This window comes from Centropristis striata, chromosome 20, assembly GCF_030273125.1.
Source record: "Centropristis striata isolate RG_2023a ecotype Rhode Island chromosome 20, C.striata_1.0, whole genome shotgun sequence".
Classification (NCBI taxonomy): domain Eukaryota; kingdom Metazoa; phylum Chordata; class Actinopteri; order Perciformes; family Serranidae; genus Centropristis; species Centropristis striata.
Window position 1 is genome coordinate 34,137,116 of NC_081536.1, and position 25,504 is coordinate 34,162,619.

The 25,504-nt window shown below is 35.5% G+C and overlaps 1 protein-coding gene across 2 annotated transcripts; it reads left to right on the plus strand.

Annotated features, from left to right (window-relative positions):
• The first annotated feature begins 1,269 nt into the window (after window positions 1–1,269).
• kif11 (kinesin family member 11) lies at window positions 1,270–24,750 on the plus strand. Of its 2 annotated transcripts, none has more exons than XM_059360001.1 (27): window positions 1,270–1,434; window positions 1,608–1,719; window positions 3,535–3,664; window positions 4,559–4,656; window positions 5,017–5,095; window positions 5,800–5,985; window positions 7,665–7,789; window positions 8,163–8,253; window positions 9,232–9,377; window positions 10,317–10,413; window positions 10,515–10,610; window positions 10,692–10,780; window positions 12,432–12,519; window positions 13,246–13,319; window positions 13,804–13,918; window positions 14,725–14,796; window positions 15,748–15,883; window positions 16,660–16,832; window positions 17,781–17,906; window positions 17,993–18,145; window positions 18,571–18,689; window positions 18,789–18,949; window positions 20,463–20,581; window positions 20,679–20,901; window positions 21,600–21,784; window positions 22,621–22,731; window positions 24,509–24,750. In XM_059360001.1, exons 2-27 carry the CDS (start codon window positions 1,646–1,648, stop codon window positions 24,611–24,613), a joined length of 3,171 nt encoding a protein of 1,056 aa, XP_059215984.1. In that variant the 5' UTR covers window positions 1,270–1,434; window positions 1,608–1,645; the 3' UTR covers window positions 24,614–24,750. The 2 variants fall into 2 exon arrangements, with proteins under 2 accessions (XP_059215984.1, XP_059215983.1); XM_059360000.1 differs by having other exon boundaries at window positions 1,271–1,434; window positions 24,506–24,750.
• Window positions 24,751–25,504: the final 754 nt, after the last annotated feature.

Sequence of the window (25,504 nt, forward strand, 5' to 3'; positions counted from 1 at the left end):
GTCTGTTTTTCATTTTTAAACAACATCTGAAGTCTTGTTTCTAATCATGAGAGGAGGTCTTACTAAATATTTTATATTAGATTTAATATTTGATCCTTTGTGTCTCTTTGTTCTTAAAACATGTCAAAATTAAAATTAAATTTTTTTTGTTTGTAAATGTACTGTAAAAAACAAACAAACCACAGTCTTTTATTATATTTATTAATTTTTATTTTACATTAAAGTAAAAGTCAAAACATGTTTGTTATTATTATAATTATAATGAACCTAAAGAGAGAATTACTCTGAATACTTTTATTGATTTGTTCCATTTTCTGCTTTAATAATTATATTTATTTGCCAACATTTACATGTTTAGAATAATTCTCCCTACTAGTATCTGTAACAAACAAACTAATGTGTGATTGTTTTTGGATTTAGGAAATTATTTTAAATATGTATTTTTATTTACAGCCCTGTACAAAATATGAACTGAGCTCCAGTTTAACCAACAACAAATAAACAAATAAAACCGATATTTATACTGACACTAATAATGGAGTTATTAATAAAATATAAACAATGTTTATTGGGATTTTTTAGTTTCTGACACTTTTGGACAATTAAACATGTCAAATTGACCCATTTCAAAGATTAAAAAACAACAAAAAAAAAATAGTTAAAAGTATTAAAATCAACTTTATGTAAAACCACAGTATTTTTTATTAAAAACGTTTTAACATGCTTTTATTGTGAAAATTCTCTTAATTGAACCTGATCTGTGAGAGATTAAGAACACCATTTCACTAAATATATATATATATATATATATATATATATATATATATATATATATATATATATATATATATATATATATGTATATATATATATATTAACCTCTGTGCTTTGAATCAGTTTAAATTTACTTAGTATAGTATTGTTTAGTTTTATCATTGTTTTGTCGACTGATTTAATGTAAATCAAGTTTACAAATATGGTAATAATAATACAAATATTAATTAAAAAATGCAATATATAATATACAATAATACTACTATTTCTACTACTAAAAATAATAATAATTATTGTTGAAAAAATAATGTGAATCTGTTTTCTGAACACGGTGGCCCCCTGGTGGAGACACTCGGTATTTATACCATCTTCACCTCCCGTGATGCTCCGCGCCGAAGCAGTCACGTGTATCCTCTTGACCAATGGCGTTCTTTGTTTGGACGTTACTCTCCTCTCATTGGTCGTTAGAAATTTAAAAGTACTGTTTGAATTTTTGTAGCAGTTTTGAGGTTTCCGAGCGGTCAGAGGGTTTGAGAGCGGACAGAGAGAGAGCTGAAGAGGACCAACAGCCGCACAAATACTCACTTTAATAACTTATTAGTGGCGGAAACTTTAAACGGATTATTATTGTAAGAGGAGAGGAAGTTTTACCGGGATTCGGTAAGTTACGTCGTAGTAACGGCGGTTTAAATCTGAGCTATTATAGTGGTGGCTAACGTGTGTAGCCGAGCACCGTTTGTTGTGTTTGACAGCAGTTTATCTGACTTTATATCATCTTTAACTTGTTGTTTTTGTTACTGTGCTGATTTAAAGTGTCTCTCTGGGACTTTCAGACTGATTTATAGGCGCAGAAGGACGTTTCTCTGCAGCCATGACTTCACACAACCTGAGCGGGTTAAAACGGGAGGAGAAGGGCAGAAACATCCAGGTGGTGGTCAGATGCAGGTATTTATCCATTTAAATAAATATTCATAGCTTTATATGTGCATAAAAGTAGCAATAACATGCTGTAAAAATACCCTGCTACAAGTTAAAGTCATGCATTCAAAATCTGACGTGCAGAAAAGCTTCAAAAGCATGAAAAATAACACTATTAAATAAAAAAAATACCCATTATTATAAGTATTATTATTATTGAGGCTTTAATGTTTATTGTGAAGTACCTTTCTGCAATCTAGTGGTTTATAGTTTGTTAAAAATTAGTTTTTTTAATTTAAATTTAAAAAACATAACAGTTATATTACACAGATCTTCTATTCATATCTTGATAATAATTTGGAGGGATCATTTATCAATTTAAATATGAATTCACAGCTTTATATGTGCATAAAAGTAGCAAAAACATGCTGTAAAAACACCCTGCTACAAGTTAGTCATGCATTCATAACCTGACGTGTAAAAAAGCTGCAGAAGTATGAAAAGTAATACTATTAAATAAAAAAAAATACACATTATTCTAAGTGTATTTATAATTATTGAGGCTTTAATGTGTTTAATGTTGCATCTGGTAAAGAGGAAGTTTATTCCAAAGTTCCTGTCTGCCATCTGCTGGTTTATAATGTGTTAAAAATGACAGTTTTGATAAAATATTATTTATTTTTTTACCTTTTTAGCTTTTTAGTGTGATGTGTTAATAATAACATATCAGTTATATTTATGATAAATAAATTCTATGAAAAATAACAACATGGCAAAACCTTTTTCTGTACTTCCTTGTGAGTACTGAATACTTGATAAATATTTAAAATATCGAAAAATATGTATAAATAATGCCATTGGTAGCTTTATTTTTTTCAATGCGGAGATAGAAAAATATAAACAAACAAAAACCTGATGTCAGAAAAGCTACAGCAGCATAAGTCATTTGTGTATTTTTGGTCATTTTGTGTCTTTTTTTGGTCATTTTGTGTCTTTTAAATGTGTCAAATGTGCCCAAAGGTGTCAAATCTACCATATAAGAGGGTTCCATCCAGTTCTATCATTTGATACTAAATCTATTTGAGCTTGTCTCCAGTTTTACTTGGTATATCATCATCAAACTGAAACTGGCCTCATGGAGTTTACAGCCAGAACTTTAGAGGTAAATGTACAGTAGGGCTCCACGCTGCTTTGTTTTATACTCTGATGGAGGCAACAAGTCTGGATTATTTGGAGCTTTAGAGACTTGGAGTCATTTCTAGTCATTTTGTGTCTTTTTGTGTGTCTTTTTTGTTCATTTTGTGTCTTTTTTAAGTCATTTTGTGTCTTCTGTGGGTTTTTTTGGTCATTCTGTCTTCTCATTTTGTGTCTTTTTTGGTAATTTTGTGTCTTTTTTTAGTCATTTTGTGTCTTTTTTGGTCATTTTGTGTCTTTTTTTAGTCCTTTAGTCCAACATAGAATGTTAATGTACAGTAGGGCTCCACGCTGCTTTGTTTTCTAGTCTGATGGAGGCAACAAGTCTGGATTATTTGGAGCTTCTGGACACTCTACAGGGTTAACAGTGTAAAACCATTGCTGGTGGTACGGTGAAGTGAAATGACCCCTTTTAGTATCAAAGTACTCATTTACAACCATTGTGAGGTCCTGGAAAAGCTTGAAAACGGACCTGGGAAGTCCTTAAAGTGCTTGAATTTGACCACTGAAAAAGAGTACCAAGTCTGAGTAAGAAAGTTAAAAAAAGAAGTCAAAAGTCAGCTTCATTGTCAGTTCTTCACATGTCTCTAGAGAGAGATGGATCAGGCTTGGTCATGAGTTGAGTCTCTTCTTCTTCGTTGGTTTCAGGCCGTTCAACACGACGGAGAGGAAGTCTTCGTGCAGCGTGATCGACTGCGACCCGAGCAGGAAGGAGGTCCTGGTGAAGACGGGAGGGATGAACGACAAGGCGGCTCGCAAGACCTACACCTTCGACATGGTGAGGAGCTCCACCTACCCCTCTCTGCTTTATTACAGTGTTATAACACAGGGGTCAAACTGGAGGCCCGCGGGCCAATCGTGGCCCTCGTGACGATATTTTGTGGCCCCCACCTTGATATGAAAGTTTAATGTGAGTTTTATATGAATGGCACTTTACCGTGTTGTGTGTGGAAGGTCCCTTTAATTACTGTTTTGGTCATTTTGTGTCTTTTTTTAATTCTGTATCTTTTTTAAATTGTGTCTTTTTGAAATCATTTTGTCTTTTTATGGGAAATTGTGTCTTTTTCAATAATTTTGTGTTTCTTTTGGTCATTTTGTATCTTTTTAAAATAATTGTCTTTTTAGTAATTTTGTCTTTTTTAGTGATTTTGTCTTTTTTTTTTGGTATTTTTTTTCTTTTTGTCTTTTTTAGTAATTGTCTTTTTTCTGTCATTTTGTGTCTTTTTTAAAAGTAATTTTGTGTCTTTTTTTTGTAATTTTGTCTTTTTTTTAATTGTGTGTCTTTTTAAAATAATTTTGTCTTTTTTTTAATTGTGTGTCTTTTTTAAATAATTTTGTCTTTTTCAGTCTTTATGGGAAATTTTGTCTTAAAATATTTTTGTGTCTTTTTTTTAGTACCGTAATTTAGTATCTTTTTTTTCAAAGTAATTTTGTCTTTTTTTTTTTTTTGTGATTTTGTGTATTTTTTAGTAATTTTGTTTTTTTCTGTCATTTTATGTTTGTTTTTTAGTAATTTTGTCTTTTTTTTTTTTAGTAATTGTCTTTTTTTTAGTCATTTTCTGTCTTTTTTCTGTCGTCTTGCTGCTGCCTCCATCAGCCCCCAGGTAATATGAGTTTGCGTCCCCTGTTCTGAAACGTGTCTAACTACCGTATGTTCCTGTGGTCCTGTCAGGTGTTTGGTGCGGCGGCCAAGCAGATCGAGGTCTACCGCAGCGTGGTGTGTCCCATCCTGGACGAAGTCATCATGGGATATAACTGCACCGTGTTCGCGTGAGTCAATATTAATTATAATATTAATCTGTTCACAGATCAATAACATCCTTCAGTTTAATTGGCTTCAGTAGGCTCGTCACCATTATTACAATATGGACTGATTGTGTGATAAATGGACATGAGCAGGATACATTTAAAAAATATAAATGAATAATTGATACATTTCTGAATTATAACAATGTAGATTTGATGCATTTTACCTTTTTGTGCAGTGTCAAAAAAAAAAGAGAAAAACCTCCAACTTGTTACCTTTTAAAGACAGAAATGTCCTTCCTGAATGAGTTATGATGTGGTTTATTATTGTATTGATGGATAAAGTATTGATGGTCCTGGTGTTAAGTTGTTTTCTCCCTTCAGCTACGGTCAGACTGGAACAGGGAAGACCTTCACCATGGAGGGAGAGAGGAGTCCAGACGAGGAGTTCACCTGGGAGGAGGTCAGTCAGAACCAGAATAACTCCTCGTCTCTGCTGCCTTCAGCTCTAACGGTCTTATAACACAGTTAGAATGACAGAAACCAGACAAAATGTTCAATTTCTTTGATAAATTCTCTTTTAAAAATTGGAATAAAAAGGAATTTATATATATACATATATATATATATATATATATAAGTGCCCAGAAGTCACGAATGTTGTAAAAAAATAAAGACAAAATTACTAAAGAGAAGACACTAAACAACCAAAGAAAGACGTAAAAATATATTAAAAAAAAGACACAAAATTAAAAGAAAAAACCCATATATACAAACAATGCATACATTTGTCAAAAAAGGACATACAAAATATTTAAAAAAGGTATTGCTGTAAAGTTTTCTCCACATATTGAAGTGTTGTCCTGTTTCCAGCCTCTCCTGTCCTCTCTGACACATGTGGAATAAAGAAACACAAATATCAACATTTTAACACAAGTTTTGGTCACTTTTTATAACGCAAACTGTAATGGTCTGTTCAATGTCTGCTTTAAAGTTAAAATTCCTACGATAACGCCTGTTTTTTAGGTCTTTTTTCTAAAGGCAAGCGGTGTAATTTTGCAGATTCTTTAAAAAAAAACCCATACATTTGGTTATTTGTTGGCTTCCTAACGGAGCTGGAATCAGCCGACATTGAGCTGTTTTCCTGCTCGGTGTGTGTTTTTTCAGGACCCGCTGGCCGGCATCATCCCCAGAACGCTGCACCAGATCTTTGAGAAGCTCTCTGAGAGCGGCACCGAGTTCTCCGTCAAAGTTTCTCTGCTGGAGATCTACAACGAGGAGCTGTTCGACCTGCTGAGCCCCAGCGAGGACGTCACCGAGCGCCTGCAGCTGTTTGACGACCCGCGCAACAAGGTGCTTTATTTACTCCTCATTAACTACTCCTCATTATTTACTCCTTATTATCTACTCCTTATTATCTACTCCTTATTATCTACTCCTTATTATCTACTCCTCATTATTTACTCCTCATTATTTACTCCTTATTATCTACTCCTCATTATTTACTCCTTATTATCTACTCCTTATTATCTACTCCTTATTATCTACTCCTTATTATCTACTCCTCATTATTTACTCCTCATTATTTACTCCTCATTATTTACTCCTTATTATCTACTCCTCATTATTTACTCCTCATTATTTACTCCTTATTATTTACTCCTTATTAACTCCATACAGCTCCTTAAGATCTGTTATAAGTAGTGCCGGGACTTTAACGCGTTAATTAATTACACAAAAATTAATGCGTAAAAAAATTGACGTATTTTAATCACACTTATTTTTGCACGGCGGAACGTTTCTCCCTGGATGAGTTTCAGGAGGAGCGATTATACTGGAGCACCAACTAGCGTTGATGAGTTGAGACAACAACAAACCACAGTGAACATGAAGGAAGAAGCTGATGAGACCTTTGGTTGGCCCCGTGGATGATGGGACATTTAGTTACTAAAAACCAACGGATGGAAGCGTCCATAAGAGCATGGTTGTGTTGCTAGGCAACAAGGAATTCACATATCACCATAGCAGCACATCCAGCCTCAAGTATCACCTCAATGCTAAACATATAGCAGCTAGCGGCTAGTGTGCTAGCTAGCGTGGATTGTGTTTTACTTCAAAAACCAAAGTATTCTAGTTTACAGAAGGTCTCCCTACCTATAGGCTACCTGGATTTATCAAATGTTTTATATTTATAAATATGCTATTGCTACACTTGATGGCAAAAATGTCACTGGTCTGTTGGACTTGAACAAAAATAAACAATATTTTTGTTCATGATTGTTATTCAGTCATTATTCAATGGTATACTAAAAATCCATGTGAAAAAAATGACTTCTCACTGTTCTCAGGTCAAATATTTATATGCGATTAAAATGCAATTAATTTAGATTAATTAATTACAAAACCTCTAATTAATTAGATACATTTTTTAAATCGAGTCCCGGCCCGAGTTATGATATGAGATAAATTATGTTGTCCCGCCCCCTGCTGCTGATTGGTTCATGTTGTTTTTGTTGTCCCGCCCCCTGCTGCTGATTGGTTCATGTTGGTGACGTTGTCCCGCCCCCTGCTGCTGATTGGTTCATGTTGTTTTTGTTGTCCCGCCCCCTGCTGCTGATTGGTTCATGTTGGTGACGTTGTCCCGCCCCCTGCTGCTGATTGGTTCATGTTGGTGACATTGTCCCGCCCCCTGCTGCTGATTGGTTCATGTTGTTTTTGTTGTCCCGCCCCCGGTCTGCTGATTGGTTCATGTTGTTTTGTTGTCCCGCCCCCTGCTGCTGATTGGTTCATGTTGGTGATGTTGTCCCGCCCCCTGCTGCTGATTGGTTCATGTTGGTGACGTTGTCCCGCCCCCTGCTGCTGATTGGTTCATGTTGGTGATGTTGTCCCGCCCCCTGCTGCTGATTGGTTCATGTTGTTTTGTTGTCCCGCCCCCTGCTGCTGATTGGTTCATGTTGTTTTGTTGTCCCGCCCCCTGCTGCTGATTGGTTCATGTTGGTGACGTTGTCCCGCCCCCTGTCTGCTCTCCTCAGCGCGGTGTGGTGGTCAAAGGTCTGGAGGAGGTCACAGTTCACAACAAGGACGAAGTCTACCAGATCCTGGAGAGAGGATCAGCCAAGAGGAGGACCGCCTCCACCCTCATGAACGCTTACTCCAGGTAATAATAATAATATAATAATAATAATAATAACAACAACAACATAATAACTAATACTCCAGATAATATTTATGTATTCATATATTCATATATATATATATTTTTTTTTTTATGAATACCTTTTTAAAAATTTGAAAATATTGTGCTTTCAAAAATGTACTTTTATTTAAATGTATTTTTTTATTTTTTATTTATTTTTTATAATTTTAAAATATTTTAAGTTTTCTATCTACAATGTAAATAAATGGACAAAATCATTAAAAAGCAAAAATAAAAAGACAAAATAATAATAAAATAATACATTTTTGCATATTTTCAGCTATGTGTTGTGATTAATTGTTTATTGACGTTTCCTCTCGTGTCTCGTGTCCAGTCGCTCCCACTCGGTGTTCTCCGTCACCATCCACATGAAGGAGATCACTCTGGAGGGGGAGGAGCTGGTCAAGATCGGAAAACTCAATCTGGTAATAAATCCTTCTAAAATGAAGTACTTGTGATACTATTACATGAGTCAGTACACTGACACTTTCCATAGTCATTTTCCATAAAGACTTTCTTTATTGTCATTGCACAAAAACACAACAGTGACTAGTAAACAAAATAGAGAACCGCAGCACACTGTATTCTACGGAGCCCTGAGAGTTCACAGCGCTGCACTGAAGAAAACATATAAAAACACAACAAACTGAGAAAACATCTTCATCAGTCTGACAACAAGAGCAGCATTTAGAAAACAAAGACCACAACACAACAGAAGTGTTTCCAGAGGACACTTAAAAGTGATGCACACGTCTGGACACGCTTCATATTATCACTTTAGTTCAACATAATGATCATTTAATGTTATAATGTTATATATAGCGTTAGCCCGCTAGTGTTAGCCTGCTAGTGTTAGCCTGCTACCCCTTATCAATCACATTGCAGTTTCATAATATCGGATTTGTATTTATTGAACTATATTGAGTCATTTTTATTTATTTATTTATGCATTTCATTACTTATTTCATGTAGCATGCTGGCCGGCGATCGATAGCATGTTAACGTTAGCCGGCTAGCAAGACCAACTAAAACGCGTATCTTTGATTTGTTTAACTGCTATCGATCGCCGCTAATGTTAGCATGCTATTGATCGCCGGCTAACGTTCTAACGTGAAATGATCATTATCTTGAACCAACGTGATAATATGAAGCGTGTCCAGACGTGTGCGTCACTTTTAAGTGTCCTCTGGAAACACTTGTGTTGTGTTGTGGTCTTTGTTTTCTAAATGCTGCTCTTGTTGTCACATTGATGAAGATGTTTTCTCAGTTTGTTGTGTTTTCTTCAGGTGCAGCTGTGAGCTCTCAGGGCTCCGTAGAAAACTTCACTAGAAAGACCAGAAAGCACTAAATCTTCCTCTGCAGTAAACCTGTATAACCTCCTCCTCCTCCTCCTCCTCCTCCAGGTGGATCTGGCGGGCAGTGAGAACATCGGGCGTTCTGGTGCTGTAGATAAGAGAGCTCGTGAGGCGGGAAACATCAACCAATCACTGCTGACGCTGGGACGAGTCATCACGGCGCTGGTGGAGAAACGACCTCACGTCCCCTACAGGTAGACGCATGGTCACTCCTAAAGGGTTTGTTTTGATTTAAACGTGTTTTCTGGCCTTTTTGTCAGGATGATTTTCTTTTTTTTTTGTCATTTACTTTTTTATTGGTTTTTGAAATGAACAAACAAACAATCAACATGAAGACCTCTAGACAAATACAGAAAATATCATCAAGGAAAAAAGTAAAAGTGTACAAAAGGGGATTGGAAAACACCCAAAAATAAATGAATAATTAAAATAAAAAGGGGAAAGGTACAAAGAAATGAAAGTATTCTGATCGTCCAGGCTGAGTTTACCAGAAATCTGGTTTTATGGTAGAGACATATGTAATCCATTTTTGCCAATTTTCAATAAATACCTCTTTCTGTGTTCTTAAATTGAAAGTAATTCTTCCCATAACAAAGATACTGGACATAATATCAATCCATTCATCTGCACTAGGTCCTCCCTCTTCAGACATTTCTTCCTTATTGATTTCTTACAGGCCACCAATAATATTCTCACTAAATATTTATCTTTATTCCTCCACTCCAGTTCCTCTAGATCCACTAAATGTAACAAATTGAAACAAAAAGTTATTTTTGTTGAAAACACAGTCCCTAGAACAGAGGTCTCAAACTCAAATTACCTGGGGGCCGCTGGAGGCAGTATCAAAATGACCAAAAAAAGACACAAAATGACAGAAAAAGACAAAATGACTGAAAAAACACTACATTACGTTAAAAAAAATTACGTTAAAAATGGGACATTTGTGATTCCAACTTGTCTGCATTGCACTTTACTTTGCTTTGTTGTTTTATTGTCATTTTTTCTGTCTTCCACTATGTTTTTATCTCTTGCCTGTAAAGCACTTTGTAACTTTGTTAAGAATTGTGTTATACAAATAAAGTTTATTATTGTTATAAAAAATATATATAAATAATGTGAATTGTTCCCGTCAGAGAGTCGAAGCTGACCCGGATCCTGCAGGACTCTCTGGGGGGACGAACCAAGACCTCCATCATCGCCACCGTGTCTCCGTCCTCCAGCAACCTGGAGGTCCGTCCTCACCACTCGCTGCACTAAAACAGATAATTCCTGTATATTTATGAGCTGGTCTTGAGTGTGGAGCTCTGTGCTGACTCTCTGTGTGTCTGTAGGAAACTCTGAGCACGCTGGAGTACGCCAGCAGAGCCAAGAACATCATGAACAAGCCAGAAGTCAACCAGAAGCTCACCAAGAGGACTCTGATCAAGGTAGAGCGTCTGAGGAGGAGCAGACCAGCTGCATGTTTCAATGGTTATTATGGATCTCTGACTGGTGTTTGCCTCCTGCAGGAGTACACGGAGGAGATCGAGCGTCTGAAGAGAGATCTGGCCGCCACCAGAGACAAGAACGGAGTTTACCTGTCCTCCGAGAACTACGAGTGAGTCACAGGAAGCACAAACACACTACGTTTATTAGTTTGACTGAGATAACAGATAAAAGGCCTGTAGAGCCTGATAATGTAATAACTTCCCGATAATGTAATAAAGTGTATTTCCCAATAATGTAATACACTTTTTACCAATAATGTAATAAAGTATTACATTAATGGGAGGTTATTACATTATCAGGTTTCATTTCCCAAGTCCAGATAATGTAATAACTTCCCGATAATGTAATAAAGTGCATTTCCCAATAATGTAATACACTTTTTACCAATAATGTAATATAGTATTACATTAATGGGAGGTTATTACATTATCAGGTTTCATTTCCCAAGTCCCGATAATGTAATAACTTCCCGATAATGTAATAAAGTGCATTTCCCAATAATGTAATACACTTTTTACCAATAATGTAATAAAGTATTACATTAATGGGAGGTTATTACATTATCAGGTTTCATTTCCCAAGTCCCGATAATGTAATCACTTCCCGATAATGTAATAAAGTGCATTTCCCGATAATGTAATAAACTTTTTACCAATAATGTAATAAAGTATTACATTAATGGGAGGTTATTACATTATCAGGTTTCATTTCCCAAGTCCCGATAATGTAATAACTTCCCGATAATGTAATAAAGTGCATTTCCCAATAATGTAATACACTTTTTACCAATAATGTAATAAAGTATAACATTAATGGGAAGTTATTACATTATCAGGTTTCATTTCCCAAGTCCCGATAATGTAATAACTTCCCGATAATGTAATAAAGTGCATTTCCCAATAATGTGATACACTTTTTACCAATAATGTAATAAAGTATAACATTAATGGAGGTTATTACATTATCAGGTTAGCCTTCATTTCCCAAGTCCTGATAATGTAATAATTCCCCAATATTGTAATAATTTAACAGCAGACCACCCATTACTTGGGTTCAAGTGGTGATACTGTGTATCAACTCTAGCTCAGAGCTCTAGCGCCACCAACAGGTCAAAGTTGAATGTTTATTAACTTTTGACCCGTTCATCCGTTTTTCACCAACGAGGTATCCATGACAACGAATGATTCAACAGCTTCTTGAAATATAAAGGTGCTTGGTGCTATACTTTATTACATTATTGGTAAAAAAGTGTATTACATTATTGGGAAATGCACTTTATTACATTATCGGGAAGTTATTACATTATCAGGTTCTACAATGATATTAAATCCTTTTGGATACTTTCTTATATTTCTTTTTATTTTCCTTATAAACGGTGACAGTCGTTTTATTTTATTATAGACGGTGACGGTTGTTTTATTTTCATAAACGGTGACAGTTGTTTTATTTACATTATAAACGGTGACAGTTGTTTTATTTTTTATTATAAATGGTGACAGTTGTTTTATTTTTATTATAAACGGTGACAGTTGTTTTATTTACATTATAAACGGTGACAGTTGTTTTATTTTTATTATAGACGGTGACGGTTGTTTTATTTTAATTATAAATGGTGACGGTTGTTTTTATTATAGATGGTGACAGTTTTATTTTCATTATTACAGTTGTTTGATGTGCATTTTTATCATTTTATCTTATAAAGTGTGAGTTTAGCTCTTATCCCAGCAGTGAATATAAACATTAAAGCGTGTTTGTTTCAGGAGCATGATGTCTCAGATCACGTCTCATGAAGAACACTCTGTGGAATATACAGACAAGATCGCCGCCATGGAGGAGGAGATCAAGAAGGTACGAGGCTCTGATTAACTCTGATTAACTCTGATTAACTCTGATTAACTCTGATTAACTCTGATTAACTGATCTAGAGGCTCTGCAGCTGAACGACCAGCAGGTGGCGCTGAAGCCACGAACGTAGCAGGAAAAATAGATTTAACACCACTTGTTACACATTTTTCCCAGTCTGGAGATAACATATTATAGAATCTTTATGTTATCCTGCCGTGGTTCTGTTAACATGTTTCCACTAGGACCTGGTGCAGCCAGACAGGGACGACAAATAGCTGGTTAGGGTGGTTTTTTATTTTGTTTTTTTATAAAAGCCCAAATTTGGTTCCTCTCACACATTCTAATGCCACTATTCATCATATACACTGATCTGATCTTATCATTGCATATTTTAATGAGTTATTGTAAAGGAGAATTAAGGTTCTTCTATATTTTATTTAAGGCATCTTATTTTGAGAGTCTTGTAAATTCTGGTGTGGATTCTGTTAACACACTGTGCTCTTATTTTGTTTAGCGACAGGAAGTTATTCAAAACAGTTCAACTTTTTCGTAATAAAACAACTTAAATTGTTAGCTGTTGTAGCTAAAACACTGCTGCAGCTTTGTTTATTTGCTCATTTTCTTTAATGCCACATTAAAAAACACCTTAATGGAAACCGGCTTCTGTCACTATAATCTATATTTAATCTGATTTATGATAATAATAATAATTGTGGTGTGGTCCTGCAGGTGACGGAGCTGTTCGTGGACAGTAAAACCCGTCTGGAGCAGTGCACCGTGGAGCTGGACCACAAGCAGCACAGGTAGGGGTCAGAGGTCAGAGGTCACGCTGCAGCCTGCGGAGTTCATAGACTAGATATTAAAGGTGTGTGTGTGTGTGTCTCTGTGTGTGTGTGTGTGTGTGTGTGTGTGTGTGTGTGTGTGTGTGTGTGTGTGTGTGTGTGTGTGTGTGTGTGTGTGTGTGTGTGTGTGTGTGTGTCTGTCTCTGTGTGTGTGTGTGTGTGTGTGTGTCTCTGTGTGTGTGTGTGTGTGTGTGTGTGTCTGTCTCTGTGTGTGTGTGTGTGTGTGTCTCTGTGTGTGTGTGTGTGTGTGTGTGTGTCTCTGTGTGTCTGTGTGTCTGTCTCTGTGTGTGTGTGTGTGTGTGTGTGTGTGTGTGTGTGTGTGTGTGTGTGTGTGTGTGTGTGTGTGTGTGTGTGTGTGTGTGTGTGTGTGTGTGTGTGTGTGTGTGTGTGTGTGTGTGTGTGTGTGTGTGTGTGTGTGTGTGTGTGTGTGTGTGTGTGTGTGTAGGCTGGAGGAGACCAGCAGAGACCTGCAGCAGACCAGAGAGAGACTCAGTGAGGAGGAGACGGTCTGTTCACACCTCAGCTCAGCTCAGGAGACGCTCTACAACACCGCAGGACAGGTACACACACACACACACACTATCACACACACACACTACAAAACACACACTAACACACTATATAACACACACTACATCAGGAGACGCTCTACAACACCGCAGGACAGGTACACACACACACACACACACTATAACACACACACTATAACATGAGACTCTACAACATGGCAAGACGGGTACACACACACTAACACACTATATAACACACACACACTAACACATTAGCTGCAACACACACACACACACACTAACACATTAGCTGCAACACACACACACACACACACTATAACACACACACTAACACATTAGCTGCAACACACACACACTAACACATTAGCTGCAACACACACACACACACTATAACACATTTGCAGCAACACACACACACACACTAACACATTAGCTGCAACACACACACACACACTAACACATTAGCTGCAACACACACACACACACTATAACACATTTGCAGCAACACACACACTAACACATTAGCTGCAACACACACACACACACTAACACATTAGCAGCAACACACACTATAACACACACACACACACACACTAACGTCTCTTTAAAGTGTTTCATATTTAAATATTTGACTCGTTTATTTTCAGACTTCCTCTTTTATTTCCTTCATGTACTTTCCTCTCTATTAATAAAGTCTCTTATTCTGGTAATGTGTCTAACTTCCTGTTTCCACTCAGCTCTGTATCTGGTTTCTAACTCAGCTGATAAAATGAGACTTGAACAGCTGACAGCCTCTTGTATTGATGATGTGAGTGATGAAGTGTTTTATTGATCAGCTGCTGGTGACGGTGGAGTCGAGCACCAGAGACGTCTCGGGGCTTCACGACAAGCTGGACCGCAAGAACAAGGTCTCACACACATTTATCAGATATATAATATATATATATATACATATATGTACAGTCTGTTCACTACAGCTTTATTTATCATATATATACAGTCTGTTCACTACAGCTTCATTCATGTGTGTGTGTCTCACATCAACTGAGTTCAAGCTGAGAAAACTCACCGTACTTCCTCAAAAAATAACTTCTAAAAATGTTTTCTTCCCCACAAAGTTCAAATCTGTTCCTAGCAGAATGAATAGATTCATACATGAATACATTTAAAAAATGTAGAAATACGTTTTTAAAAATAATAAATAAATGTAAATAATATATATTTTTACATGTATTTTTTATTTAGGTATTTATTCATTTAATTTTACATTTTTATTTAATAATAATAAATCATTTATATATATATATTATTATTTAACTTTTCTTTTGTTTATTTATTTTTTATTAGTAGTTTTTTTTCTATTATGAAAGAAATATGAATTACATTTTTTTTAAATTAATTATATGAATAATTACATGCATATGTAATTTTCTGAACTGTTTAAATGTAATTTAAATTTTTTTTGTATTTTGTTTGTTTTAATTTAAAAAAATATTAATTTTTTTTAAATTTATTTATTTTATTTTTTATTAATTTAAATGTTTTTATTATTAATTTAATTTAAATGTTTTTTTTATTCTAATTAGATTTATAAGTTTGTTTTGCAAGGATCTGTACCAATCTGTAGAATAAAATAAATATAATTATTTCAAACAGAATCAAGTCAACTTGATGCATATTTTGCTTTTAGTAAATATTGCATCTGTTGTAATTTAGATATTGCATCAGTTATGTTGAGTTTTTGATAAAACTGCAGTTAATTGTGCAGCCGGACTCAAAGAACAACTTCCTGTGAGTGACTCAGGAGGGTTGGATGTTTCTTTCTTTCCTTTAAATGTATTTTTTGTGTTTACCTTGAGGTGGAGCAGCACAACAGCTGTGTGCAGCAGAGTTTCAGCGGTCGGATGGACGGAGCGTTCAGCGACCTGCAGCTCCGCCTGCAGCAGCACGGAGAGCAGCAGCGAAGCCTCCTGACCGGCTGCAGGGACGCCCTCGGTGAGGAAACAGCAGCTTCATGTGTTGGGAACCTTTAGACAGCTTATTAGTTAGAGTTCCTCACTACCTGTTCCAAAAAGTTACTGAGTTAGTCACTGATTCACTCTTTAATAAAAGACAAACAACTAAAGGTTCATTAGTTTGGACAAATATAATGATAACAACAAAATTAGCTGATAAGAGTTTAATTTAAGAGCTGATATCTAGACATTTAACATGGTTTTATTGATTGTGATTTTGGTTATTATCAAGAATGTTTCCATGACTGTAGATGTAAAAATGACACACAAAAAAAGACACAAAATGACCAAAAATTATTGCGAAAATGACCCAAAAAAATGACACAAAATTATCAAATTGATACAAATCGACCAACAATAGATGTAAAAATGACTGAAAAAGACACATAATGACCAAAAATACATTTGTGGAAAAAAAGTATTAAACCACCCTTGTTTCCATGACTATAGAGGTAAAAACGACAAAAAAAGACACAAAATGACAAAAAATAGATGTAAAGATAACCAAAAATGACGTTGTGAAAATGACCAAAGAAAAATTAGACAAAAATATCAAATGGATACAAATCGACCAAAAAAATATGTAAAAATGACCAAAAATACAGTTGTGGAAAAAAAGTATTAAACCACCATTGTTTCCATGACTATAGAGGTAAAAACGACTAAAAAAGACACAAAATCACACAGAAACTGTATTCATGCACGGGGGAAATGTTTGGCTTTAATGTTTAAAGTGTGTTTTGGTCCCCGTGTCAGACGGCGTGCTGCAGATGAACGAGGCGGCGCTCAGCGGGTCTCTGACCACCGTGGCGTCTCTGGTGGGCGGAGTCGGGCGCCTGGTGGCGGACGGCGTTTCCCGCTGCAGAGAGCGGATCGTCCAGCAGGAGGCGCTCTGCCTGCAGGACAAGGAGAACATCCTGCAGCTGCTGGTGAGAAACGCCACAAACCAGAGTCACGCACCGGTTATTAAATAATAAATAAAACACTATACAGTAATGGTTAAAAGCTTTAATAAATGTTAAAATAAATATCATGAAATAACCCAAATTAGTTTAATAACTGCGTATGAAATATTATAAATTACATGTTTTTATTTTTAAAAAAGTAACTTCTATTTATTTAAGGAGAATTTATTTTTTTCATATTTTTATTTATATTTTATTATATTTTGTCCTTTTTATTTAAAACATTTAGCGAAGGCCTTTGTAAATATTATCATTTTATATGAAAATTATTTATTTATTTATCATTAATGATAATGACTTTTTCCAGCCCAGCATTATTTTTTTCAGTAAGTGCCATGTAAGGCATTATTAAATAAAACAAATAAAATATATATAATAAACACTTTGTCATGAATTCATTCTAAATAAGAAATCCAATGCATAAATAAATGATTAATATATGGTGTAATAAATAAAATATAAATATGTCTTATATAAATTACTCAATATACAGTAGTTCAATCAATGCAAATAAAATATTATAAATAAAATATTTTTTTAATTTCAAAAGAAAGTTCAACATATGCATATCTGATGATAATAATAATAATACATTTAATTTGTAATGTAGTTTACATTAGAGGAAATCTCAAACTGCTAATTATTATTTTATAATATATAATTATTATAAAATGTTCTTTTTATAAATAATTAAATATGAATTTAATATAGAAGATGTAAAATGGGAGTGTAAACTTTCTAATGAAGAAAATATAGTAAAATATGCACCGAAATGGTTTGTGTTTGATGTTTTCTCACCACTAAAAATAGCCAAAAACCTCAAAATTGACCAGTGCATGAAGAGTCGAATCTCTAAGATACTTTACTGTTTATTTAAATGTTTCCTGTGTGTGTGTGTGTGTGTGTGTGTAGGAGGAGCACCGTCAGGACATGGAGGAGGTGCTGGTGGCTCGGACTCTGATGGGTCTGACGGCGATGAAGGAGCTCAGCGACACTCTGAGGTCGACGGTGGAGAAGCAGCGAGAGATGGCCGTGCAGGTCCGTCCACGTCTCAGCCCCTTTATGTTCCACCAGACATGTTTCCTTCCACCTCCTGACTCACGGTGAGGCTTTGTCTCCGGCAGGTGGAGGCCATAAAGGAGGTGGGCGTGTCCTTGAGCGGGCTGGTCCAGGAGCTCGCCGGGCTGAGGGAGGAGGCGCTGCAGAGTCTGAGCTCGCTGCAGGACGACCACCACAAGCTGCAGGAGCAGATCAGACAGGCCGAGGAGGACCAGACGGTGAGACACCAGCACAGAGACGCTTCATAAAGCTTCATAAAGCTTCATATAGCTTCATAAAGCCTCATATAGCTTCCTGCAGCTTCATATAGCTTCCTGCAGCTTCATATAGCTTCCTGCAGCTTCATATAGCTTCATAAAGCTTCCTGTAGCTTCATTTAGCTTCCTGCAGCTTCATATAGCTTCATTTAGCTTCCTGTAACTTCATATAGCTTCGTATAGCTTCATATAGCTTCCTGCTGCTTCATTTAGCTTCATGTAGCTTCCTGCAGCTTTGTGTAGCTTCATATAGCTTCCTGCGGCTTCATATAGCTTCATATAGCTTCCCGCGGCTTCCTTTAGCTTCCTGAGCATCAAACATGAGGTTCTAACAGTTAACCCGTATCTCCTCACATTAATCCCTCCTCCTGTGTCTGTCGGTCCAGTGTCTGCTGGAGCAGATCAACCTGCTCAGCCTGAAGACCAAGAAGAACTTCTCAGAGCTGAAGACCTCCTCCTCGGCTCTAAAGAAACCTCTGCAGCTCCTGCAGGAGAACACCAGCAGGTCAGTCACTCAGATGGAAGAATAGAGACTGGATGGTGAATCATCATCATGATATTAATGATATTAATGTAAATATTATTATTGTTCCTGTCCGTCCAGCGGCGTCGGCTCTGTGGAGCAGCGGGCCTCCTCCCAGGTCCTCCTCCTCTCCTCCTCCTCCTCCTCTCTGGCCTCCTCTCTCAGTCAGAACGCTGCTGAGGGCCACCAGGCTCTGGAGGAGCTGACGGGCTGCTGCTCTCACCTGCAGAGCTCAGTATCAGGTAGGCCACGCCCCCTTTACACCTGGAAACACAGCTGCTGAGGCTGGAAGAGTGTTAGTTACTGTGTGTGTGTGCTGGAAAGTGTGTGTGTTGGTTTTGAGAGTGTGTGTATGTTAGTTAGTGTGTTGGTGTTGGAGTGAGTGCATGCGTGCTAGAGCGAGTGCGTGTTTCTTAGAGCGTGCTAGAGCGAGTGCGTGTTTCTTAGAGCGTGCTAGAGCGAGTGCATGTTTCTTAGAGCGTGCTAGAGCGAGTGCATGTTTCTTAGAGCGTGCTAGAGCGAGTGCGTGTTTCTTAGAGCGTGCTAGAGCGAGTGCGTGTTTCTAAGAGCGTGCTAGAGCGAGTGCGTGTTTCTTAGAGCGTGCTAGAGCGAGTGCATGTTTCTTAGAGCGTGCTAGAGCGAGTGCATGTTTCTTAGAGCGTGCTAGAGCGAGTGCGTGTTTCTTAGAGCGTGCTAGAGCGAGTGCGTGTTTCTAAGAGCGTGCTAGAGCGAGTGCGTGTTTCTTAGAGCGTGCTAGAGCGAGTGCATGTTTCTTAGAGCGTGCTAGAGCGAGTGCGTATTTCTTAGAGCGTGCTAGAGCGAGTGTGTGTTTCTTAGAGCGTGCTAGAGCGAGTGCATGTTTCTTAGAGCGTGCTAGAGCGAGTGCATGTTTCATAGAGCGTGCTAGAGCGAGTGTGTGTTTCTTAGAGCGTACTAGAGCGAGTGCGTGTTTCTTAGAGCGTACTAGAGCGAGTGCGTGTTTCTTAGAGCGTGCTAGAGCGAGTGCGTGTTTCTTAGAGCGTGCTAGAGCGAGTGCGTGTTTCTTAGAGCGTGCTAGAGCGAGTGCATGTTTCTTAGAGCGTGCTAGAGCGAGTGCGTGCTTCTTAGTGTGTTTCGTAGAGCGTGCTAGACTGAGCGCCTGCGTGCTAGAGAGAGCTTCTTAGTGTGTTTCTTAGAGCGTGCTAGAGCGAGTGCATGTTTCTTAGAGCGTGCTAGAGCGAGTGCGTATTTCTTAGAGCGTGCTAGAGCGAGTGTGTGTTTCTTAGAGCGTGCTAGAGCGAGTGCATGTTTCTTAGAGCGTGCTAGAGCGAGTGCATGTTTCATAGAGCGTGCTAGAGCGAGTGTGTGTTTCTTAGAGCGTAAGAAACATGCACTCGCTCTAGCACGCTCTAAGAAACATGCACTCGCTCTAGCACGCTCTAAGAAACACGCACTCGCTCTAGCACGCTCTAAGAAACACGCACTCGCTCTAGCACGCATGCACTCACTCCAACACCAACACACTAACTAACATACACACACTCTCAAAACCAACACACACACTTTCCAGCACACACACACAGTAACTAACACTGCGTGCTAGAGAGAGCTTCTTAGTGTGTTTCTTAGAGCGTGCTAGAGCGAGCGCGTGCGCGTGTGCGTGCGTGCGAGCTAGAGCGAGCGAGCGCGTGCGTGCGTGCTAGAGCGAGCTAGAGCGAGCTAGAGCGAGCGAGCGAGCGCCTGCGTGCGGTCAGTGATGGTGGTCCCTGTGTGCAGGTCTGGTCCAGAAGGACCTCCAGTGGAGCTCCAGGTTGAGGGAGCAGGCGGAGTCGGCAGCCCAGGATCAGCTCTCTCTGCTGGGGAAGGAGTCGTGTGCAGCTCAGTGCCTCCAGCAGGTAGAACCAGCAGCAGCGCTGCATGTTTCAGCTGATTATTTCTGTATTTAATGTGTTTTATTGATCATTATTTATCATGATCTCGTGGTTCCTTCAGAGCTGTGAGTCTCTGGGCAGCGAGCAGCTCCGCTCGGCCAGCGAGGACCTGTCGGCCCATCAGCAGCAGGCGAACCGGACTCTGGTCCAGATCCAGAACCAGACGGAGCAGGACCAGGGAGTCCTGGACCAGCAGAGGGTCCAGATCCAGGAAGGTCTGGAGACCAGCTGGCAGCTCATCAATGACTTCCTGCAGGAGGAGCTGCAGCAGGACGTCCCCACAGGTAACAATAATAATATTAATATGATTTTATTCATGGTGAAATAACATGCAGATTGAATATTATATATTAATATGATTTTATTCATGGTTAAATAACACACAGATTGAATATTATATTTTTGTTTTATTAATAATTTAATAACGCAGAGATTAAATATTGTATTAATATTCTATGAATAAGTAAGTACCACACAAATTAAATATTATATATTATGTTTTTATTAATGATTAAATAACATACAGATTAAATATTATATATTATTTTTATTAATAATTTAATAACACAGATTAAATATTATATATTATGTTTTTATTAATTGAATAACACACAGATTAATAACTAATATATGGTGTAAAAATAATATAAATAAATATTTTAATTGATTCAATATAGTTCAAGAGGTTCATATATATTAATATATTCATAAATGTTTTTAATTTTATTTTTAAAAATCCCTCGAAAAAAATAGTTGGTCTTTATAAATTAAAATCAATTTATTTATTATTTTTTCACATTTTTATATTTATAGCCTTATTTTTTTCAGGATGAAAAAATTGACGTTTTCTCTGCAAGTTTTCCATTTAATAATAATAATAATAATAATAATAATAATAATAATAATAATAATAATAATAATAATATTTTATTGTGGAGATCTGAAGAGTCCAGACTGTGAGCTGTTTCTGTGCTGCGTTCAGGTACGACCCCTCAGCGTCGGGAGTTTGTGTATCCGAGGACGCTGGAGAAGGCGAGGAGGCGCAGCGAGCTGCTGGAGAGCGTGAGGAGGAGACAGGAGGAGCTGCAGGCGGCGCTGCAGGAGGAGGAGGAGCAGCAGCAGGAGGAGGAGCAGGAGGAGGAGGACAAACGGAGCCAGCTGGAACACGTATGTTCTCCTTTATTATTATTATTATTATCAGGATTATTACAGAAATATATATATATATATAACAATATAACAAGATAAAAGCAAGATAAAAAAGTTTATTATTAGAACATTTTAGTTCTGAGTGTTTTGAATTTGTTTCAACAACAAGAATGTTCCAATATTTTAAATGTTTACAAAAAATAATGTGTTTTAATTTAAGGAATTTGTTTTATTTTTAAATTGGACCTTGTGATTTTTTTCTTTTCTTTTTTTTTCTCATTTTGACTTTTTTTTAATAAAAAAGCAGTTAATTTCAATTATTAGATAATAAATAAAAACATTAGAATGAGTTAGTTACCTGATTTTTAATATTTTTTATTTATTTAGAGAGTTTTCTCTTTATGACTGACAGGATTATTTATTTAAATTGATTTTATTTTACTGGTGGAAATTAACTTTAAGGTTTTTAATTTACTGTCTTTATTAATATTTCACAAGGTTAGCATGTTTGTAATATACATTTTTTAAATCAGGACTTGTTATAATTTTTAAAAAAAGCAGTTAATATGAATTATTAAATAGATAAAAAAATAAATATGTTAGATTTGTTGGTTTTATGTGTAGTTTTGCTTTTCCCCCTCCTGAATGATCCTGATTCTGATCTTTTCTTATGATAAAGATTTTTATATTTTAACATCTTGTTCCAGATCAGAATGTTTTTACTAGAATCAGCTTCATTCTGTTGAGTTTTTGTGCATAAAAGATGAAAAACGTCTCTCTGCTGGCTGGAAAACTTCATTTTTTTGTCTGGATGAAATGTGAATCAGTGTGTTAACTGCTGGTGGTGCGTTCAGGAGCCTCTGGAGGAGGACGTGGCGTTGGCTAACAGCAGCGTGTCCACCGAGCCGTCCTTCATCGACGAGAACCTCGTCTTCAACGAGACCAAACGGGTTCCCTTCTTCAAGGTGGAACACACAAATACACTTTATATTTCATTAAGCCTCCATAAATCTATTCAATAAATCTCTCTCATCTCTGTGGAATCACAACAATCACAACAACTCAAAAAAAAAAAAAATCTGGAAAAAAAGCTCTATTTCTATGATTTTTATTTATTGGAATAACACGACAAATTTGTTTATTAAAAAATGCTCAATAACACAAAAATAAAATAAGTTAAATTAAAAATGAATATAAAAGAAACACTTGATTGATTTAAAATAAATAAATATTTTAATTGATTCAATATAGTTCAAGAGGTTCATATATTCATAAATGTTTTTCATTTTATTTTAAAAAATCACAAAAAATACACTTTATATTTCATTAAACCTCCATAAATCTATTAAATAAATCTCTCTCATCTCTGAGTCCTGCAGCTCTGTGGAACTCAAAAAAAATCTGGAAAAAAGCTCTATTTCTATGATTTTTATTTATTGGAATAACACAACAAATTTGTTTATTAAAAAATGCTCAATAACACAGAAAATAAAATAAATTAAATTAAAAATTACTATAAAAGAAACACTTGATTGGTTTAAAATGAAGAAAATAACACATAACAAATTAAATAAATTAAATTAAAATAGCTATTAAAAAAAATAAAAAATTTAAATTTTTAGTTGATTTGAAATGATAAAAACAGGACATGAATAAAATGTTACAAAATAATACTTAAAAACAATTAAGTGGGAAGAATTCCTTAAAACTGTTTTATTCTACAGATAATAAAAGTTAAATTTATCTGAATTTTATTTTATGGTAATAACAAAACAAAATGTAGTTAAAATAGCTTAATAACGCACAAAATAAATTGATTTAAAATAAAGAAAAATAACAACAAAAGAGCTCAACAGCACAAAAATAAATTGAATTAAAAATGGCTGAATAAATCAGAATTTTTATTTAAAAAAATAATGGAATAATATAACAAATCCAAATTTTATTAAGAAAATACTATAACACAACAAATAAAATAAATTTATATAAAATTGCTAACACAATTTATTTTTTTTGAACGAAAATAGAACGATAACAAATAAAAATGTAGCAAAAAATTATAAATGGGAACAACAACAAACAGAAACCAGAAAAAAAGTAGAATTTATCTGATTTATGATTATTAATTAAATGATTTAAAATGAAATTGATCAAAAATAATAATCAAGTGGGAAAAACTGTTATAATGAAATAAATCATATAAAAGAAAACACAAGTTGAATTTACATGATTTTTTATTTTTAGGTAATAACACAACAAAAAATTTAATTTTGTATGTTATTGAGCTATTTTTTTTAATATATTTTGATTCAAATCAAAGAATAATAACCAAAAAACAACTAAAATTTAATTACAAAAATTCCTACATTTTGTTTATATTAGTAATAATTATTATTATACAAGTAAAGAAAAATGCAAGTTCAATTTCTCTGAGAATATCTGCCAGAAAAATTATTAAATATTATACTAAATACTAAAACTAAATATTTTAAGCTTCATTTTAATCATAAACATGTTTAACCTTTGATGTGTTCAAGGACTGTCGGAAAGTTCAAACTCTGACAATAACGCCTGTTTTTACAGTTTATTTCTATGATAAACACTTGATTTTTGGCAATTTAAAAAAAACCAAACAAACTTTATGGCGGTTCAGAGAGTTTCATGACACATTTTACATGAATTCAGCTCATTTTTCTTGAGGAATGCATGAAACTAAATGGTTTAATTTCCTGTTTGCAGCAGAAGAAAGGAGGGAAGAAGGAGTGGAAGCTGCCGACTCGGCCGAAGGCAGAAAACGACTCGACGACGCCGCAGAAGTCCAAACTGCCGCTCCGCTGCCAGAACTGAAACATTTTAATTATTATTATCAAAACATTTTATTCTTTATGTTTTAATCTTTCTGTCTTGTGAACCGTCTTCTTGTGTTTTTAGTTTCAGTTCAAATTGCTTTTAAAAAATAAAGATTTATACTTGTTTTTTATATACTTCTGTGTGTTAGTTTTTCCTTTTTATGAGATCATTTTATTGTGAGAGATGAATCATGTTTTTCTGTGAAAAGAGGAACTAAAATGTGCAGCAACAGGATCTGAGTCAACAGGCTCATTAGAGACGCTTCCGCTGGTTCTCAGCCAGAGACCAAGAGTTCAGCTTTTAACAGAGAAACCTCATGTTTATTATTAATAATAATAATAAACCTTGTGTTTAGTTACCTGTTTGAATTAAACAAAGCACATAAAACAAGTTAATTATTGGCTGTTGGAAGGTTTAAACTGCTACCTATTATTATTTTATTATATATTTTCATTATTTAATTTTAAATAATACTTAATGTAAACTTTAAAGTCTGAAACTTCATCTGGATATTGTCTAAGTATATCAAAAATAATTATTTATTATTATAACATTTTAGTTTTGAGTTGGAATTTTTTGATAAAGTTTTGCAATATTTTTTAACTTATTATTTTTGAGAGTTTTCTCTTTATGACTTAAAGAAATTTATTTCAACTGATTTTATTCGTCAAAAATAATTATTTATTATTAAAACAAGTTAATTATTGAGTGTTGGAAGGTTTAAACTGCCATCGATTATTTTTGGTAATGATATAATTTTATTTGTTTAATTTTAAATAGTCGTAAATGTAAACTTTAAAGTCTGAAACTTCAACCAGATATTGTCGAAGTAATTCAAAATAATTATTTATTATTAGAACATTTTTTAACTAATTATTTTAAGAGTTT

Bases quoted from the DNA above. Each gene is read 5' to 3' on its own strand.
- kif11 (XM_059360000.1), top strand. From the start codon at position 1,646: ATGACTTCACACAACCTGAGCGGGTTAAAACGGGAGGAGAAGGGCAGA. The intron at 7,790-8,162 runs GTAATAATAATA...TCTCGTGTCCAG, and splicing joins CTCATGAACGCTTACTCCAG to TCGCTCCCACTCGGTGTTCT. The intron at 16,833-17,780 runs GTGAGAAACGCC...GTGTGTGTGTAG, and splicing joins AGAACATCCTGCAGCTGCTG to GAGGAGCACCGTCAGGACAT.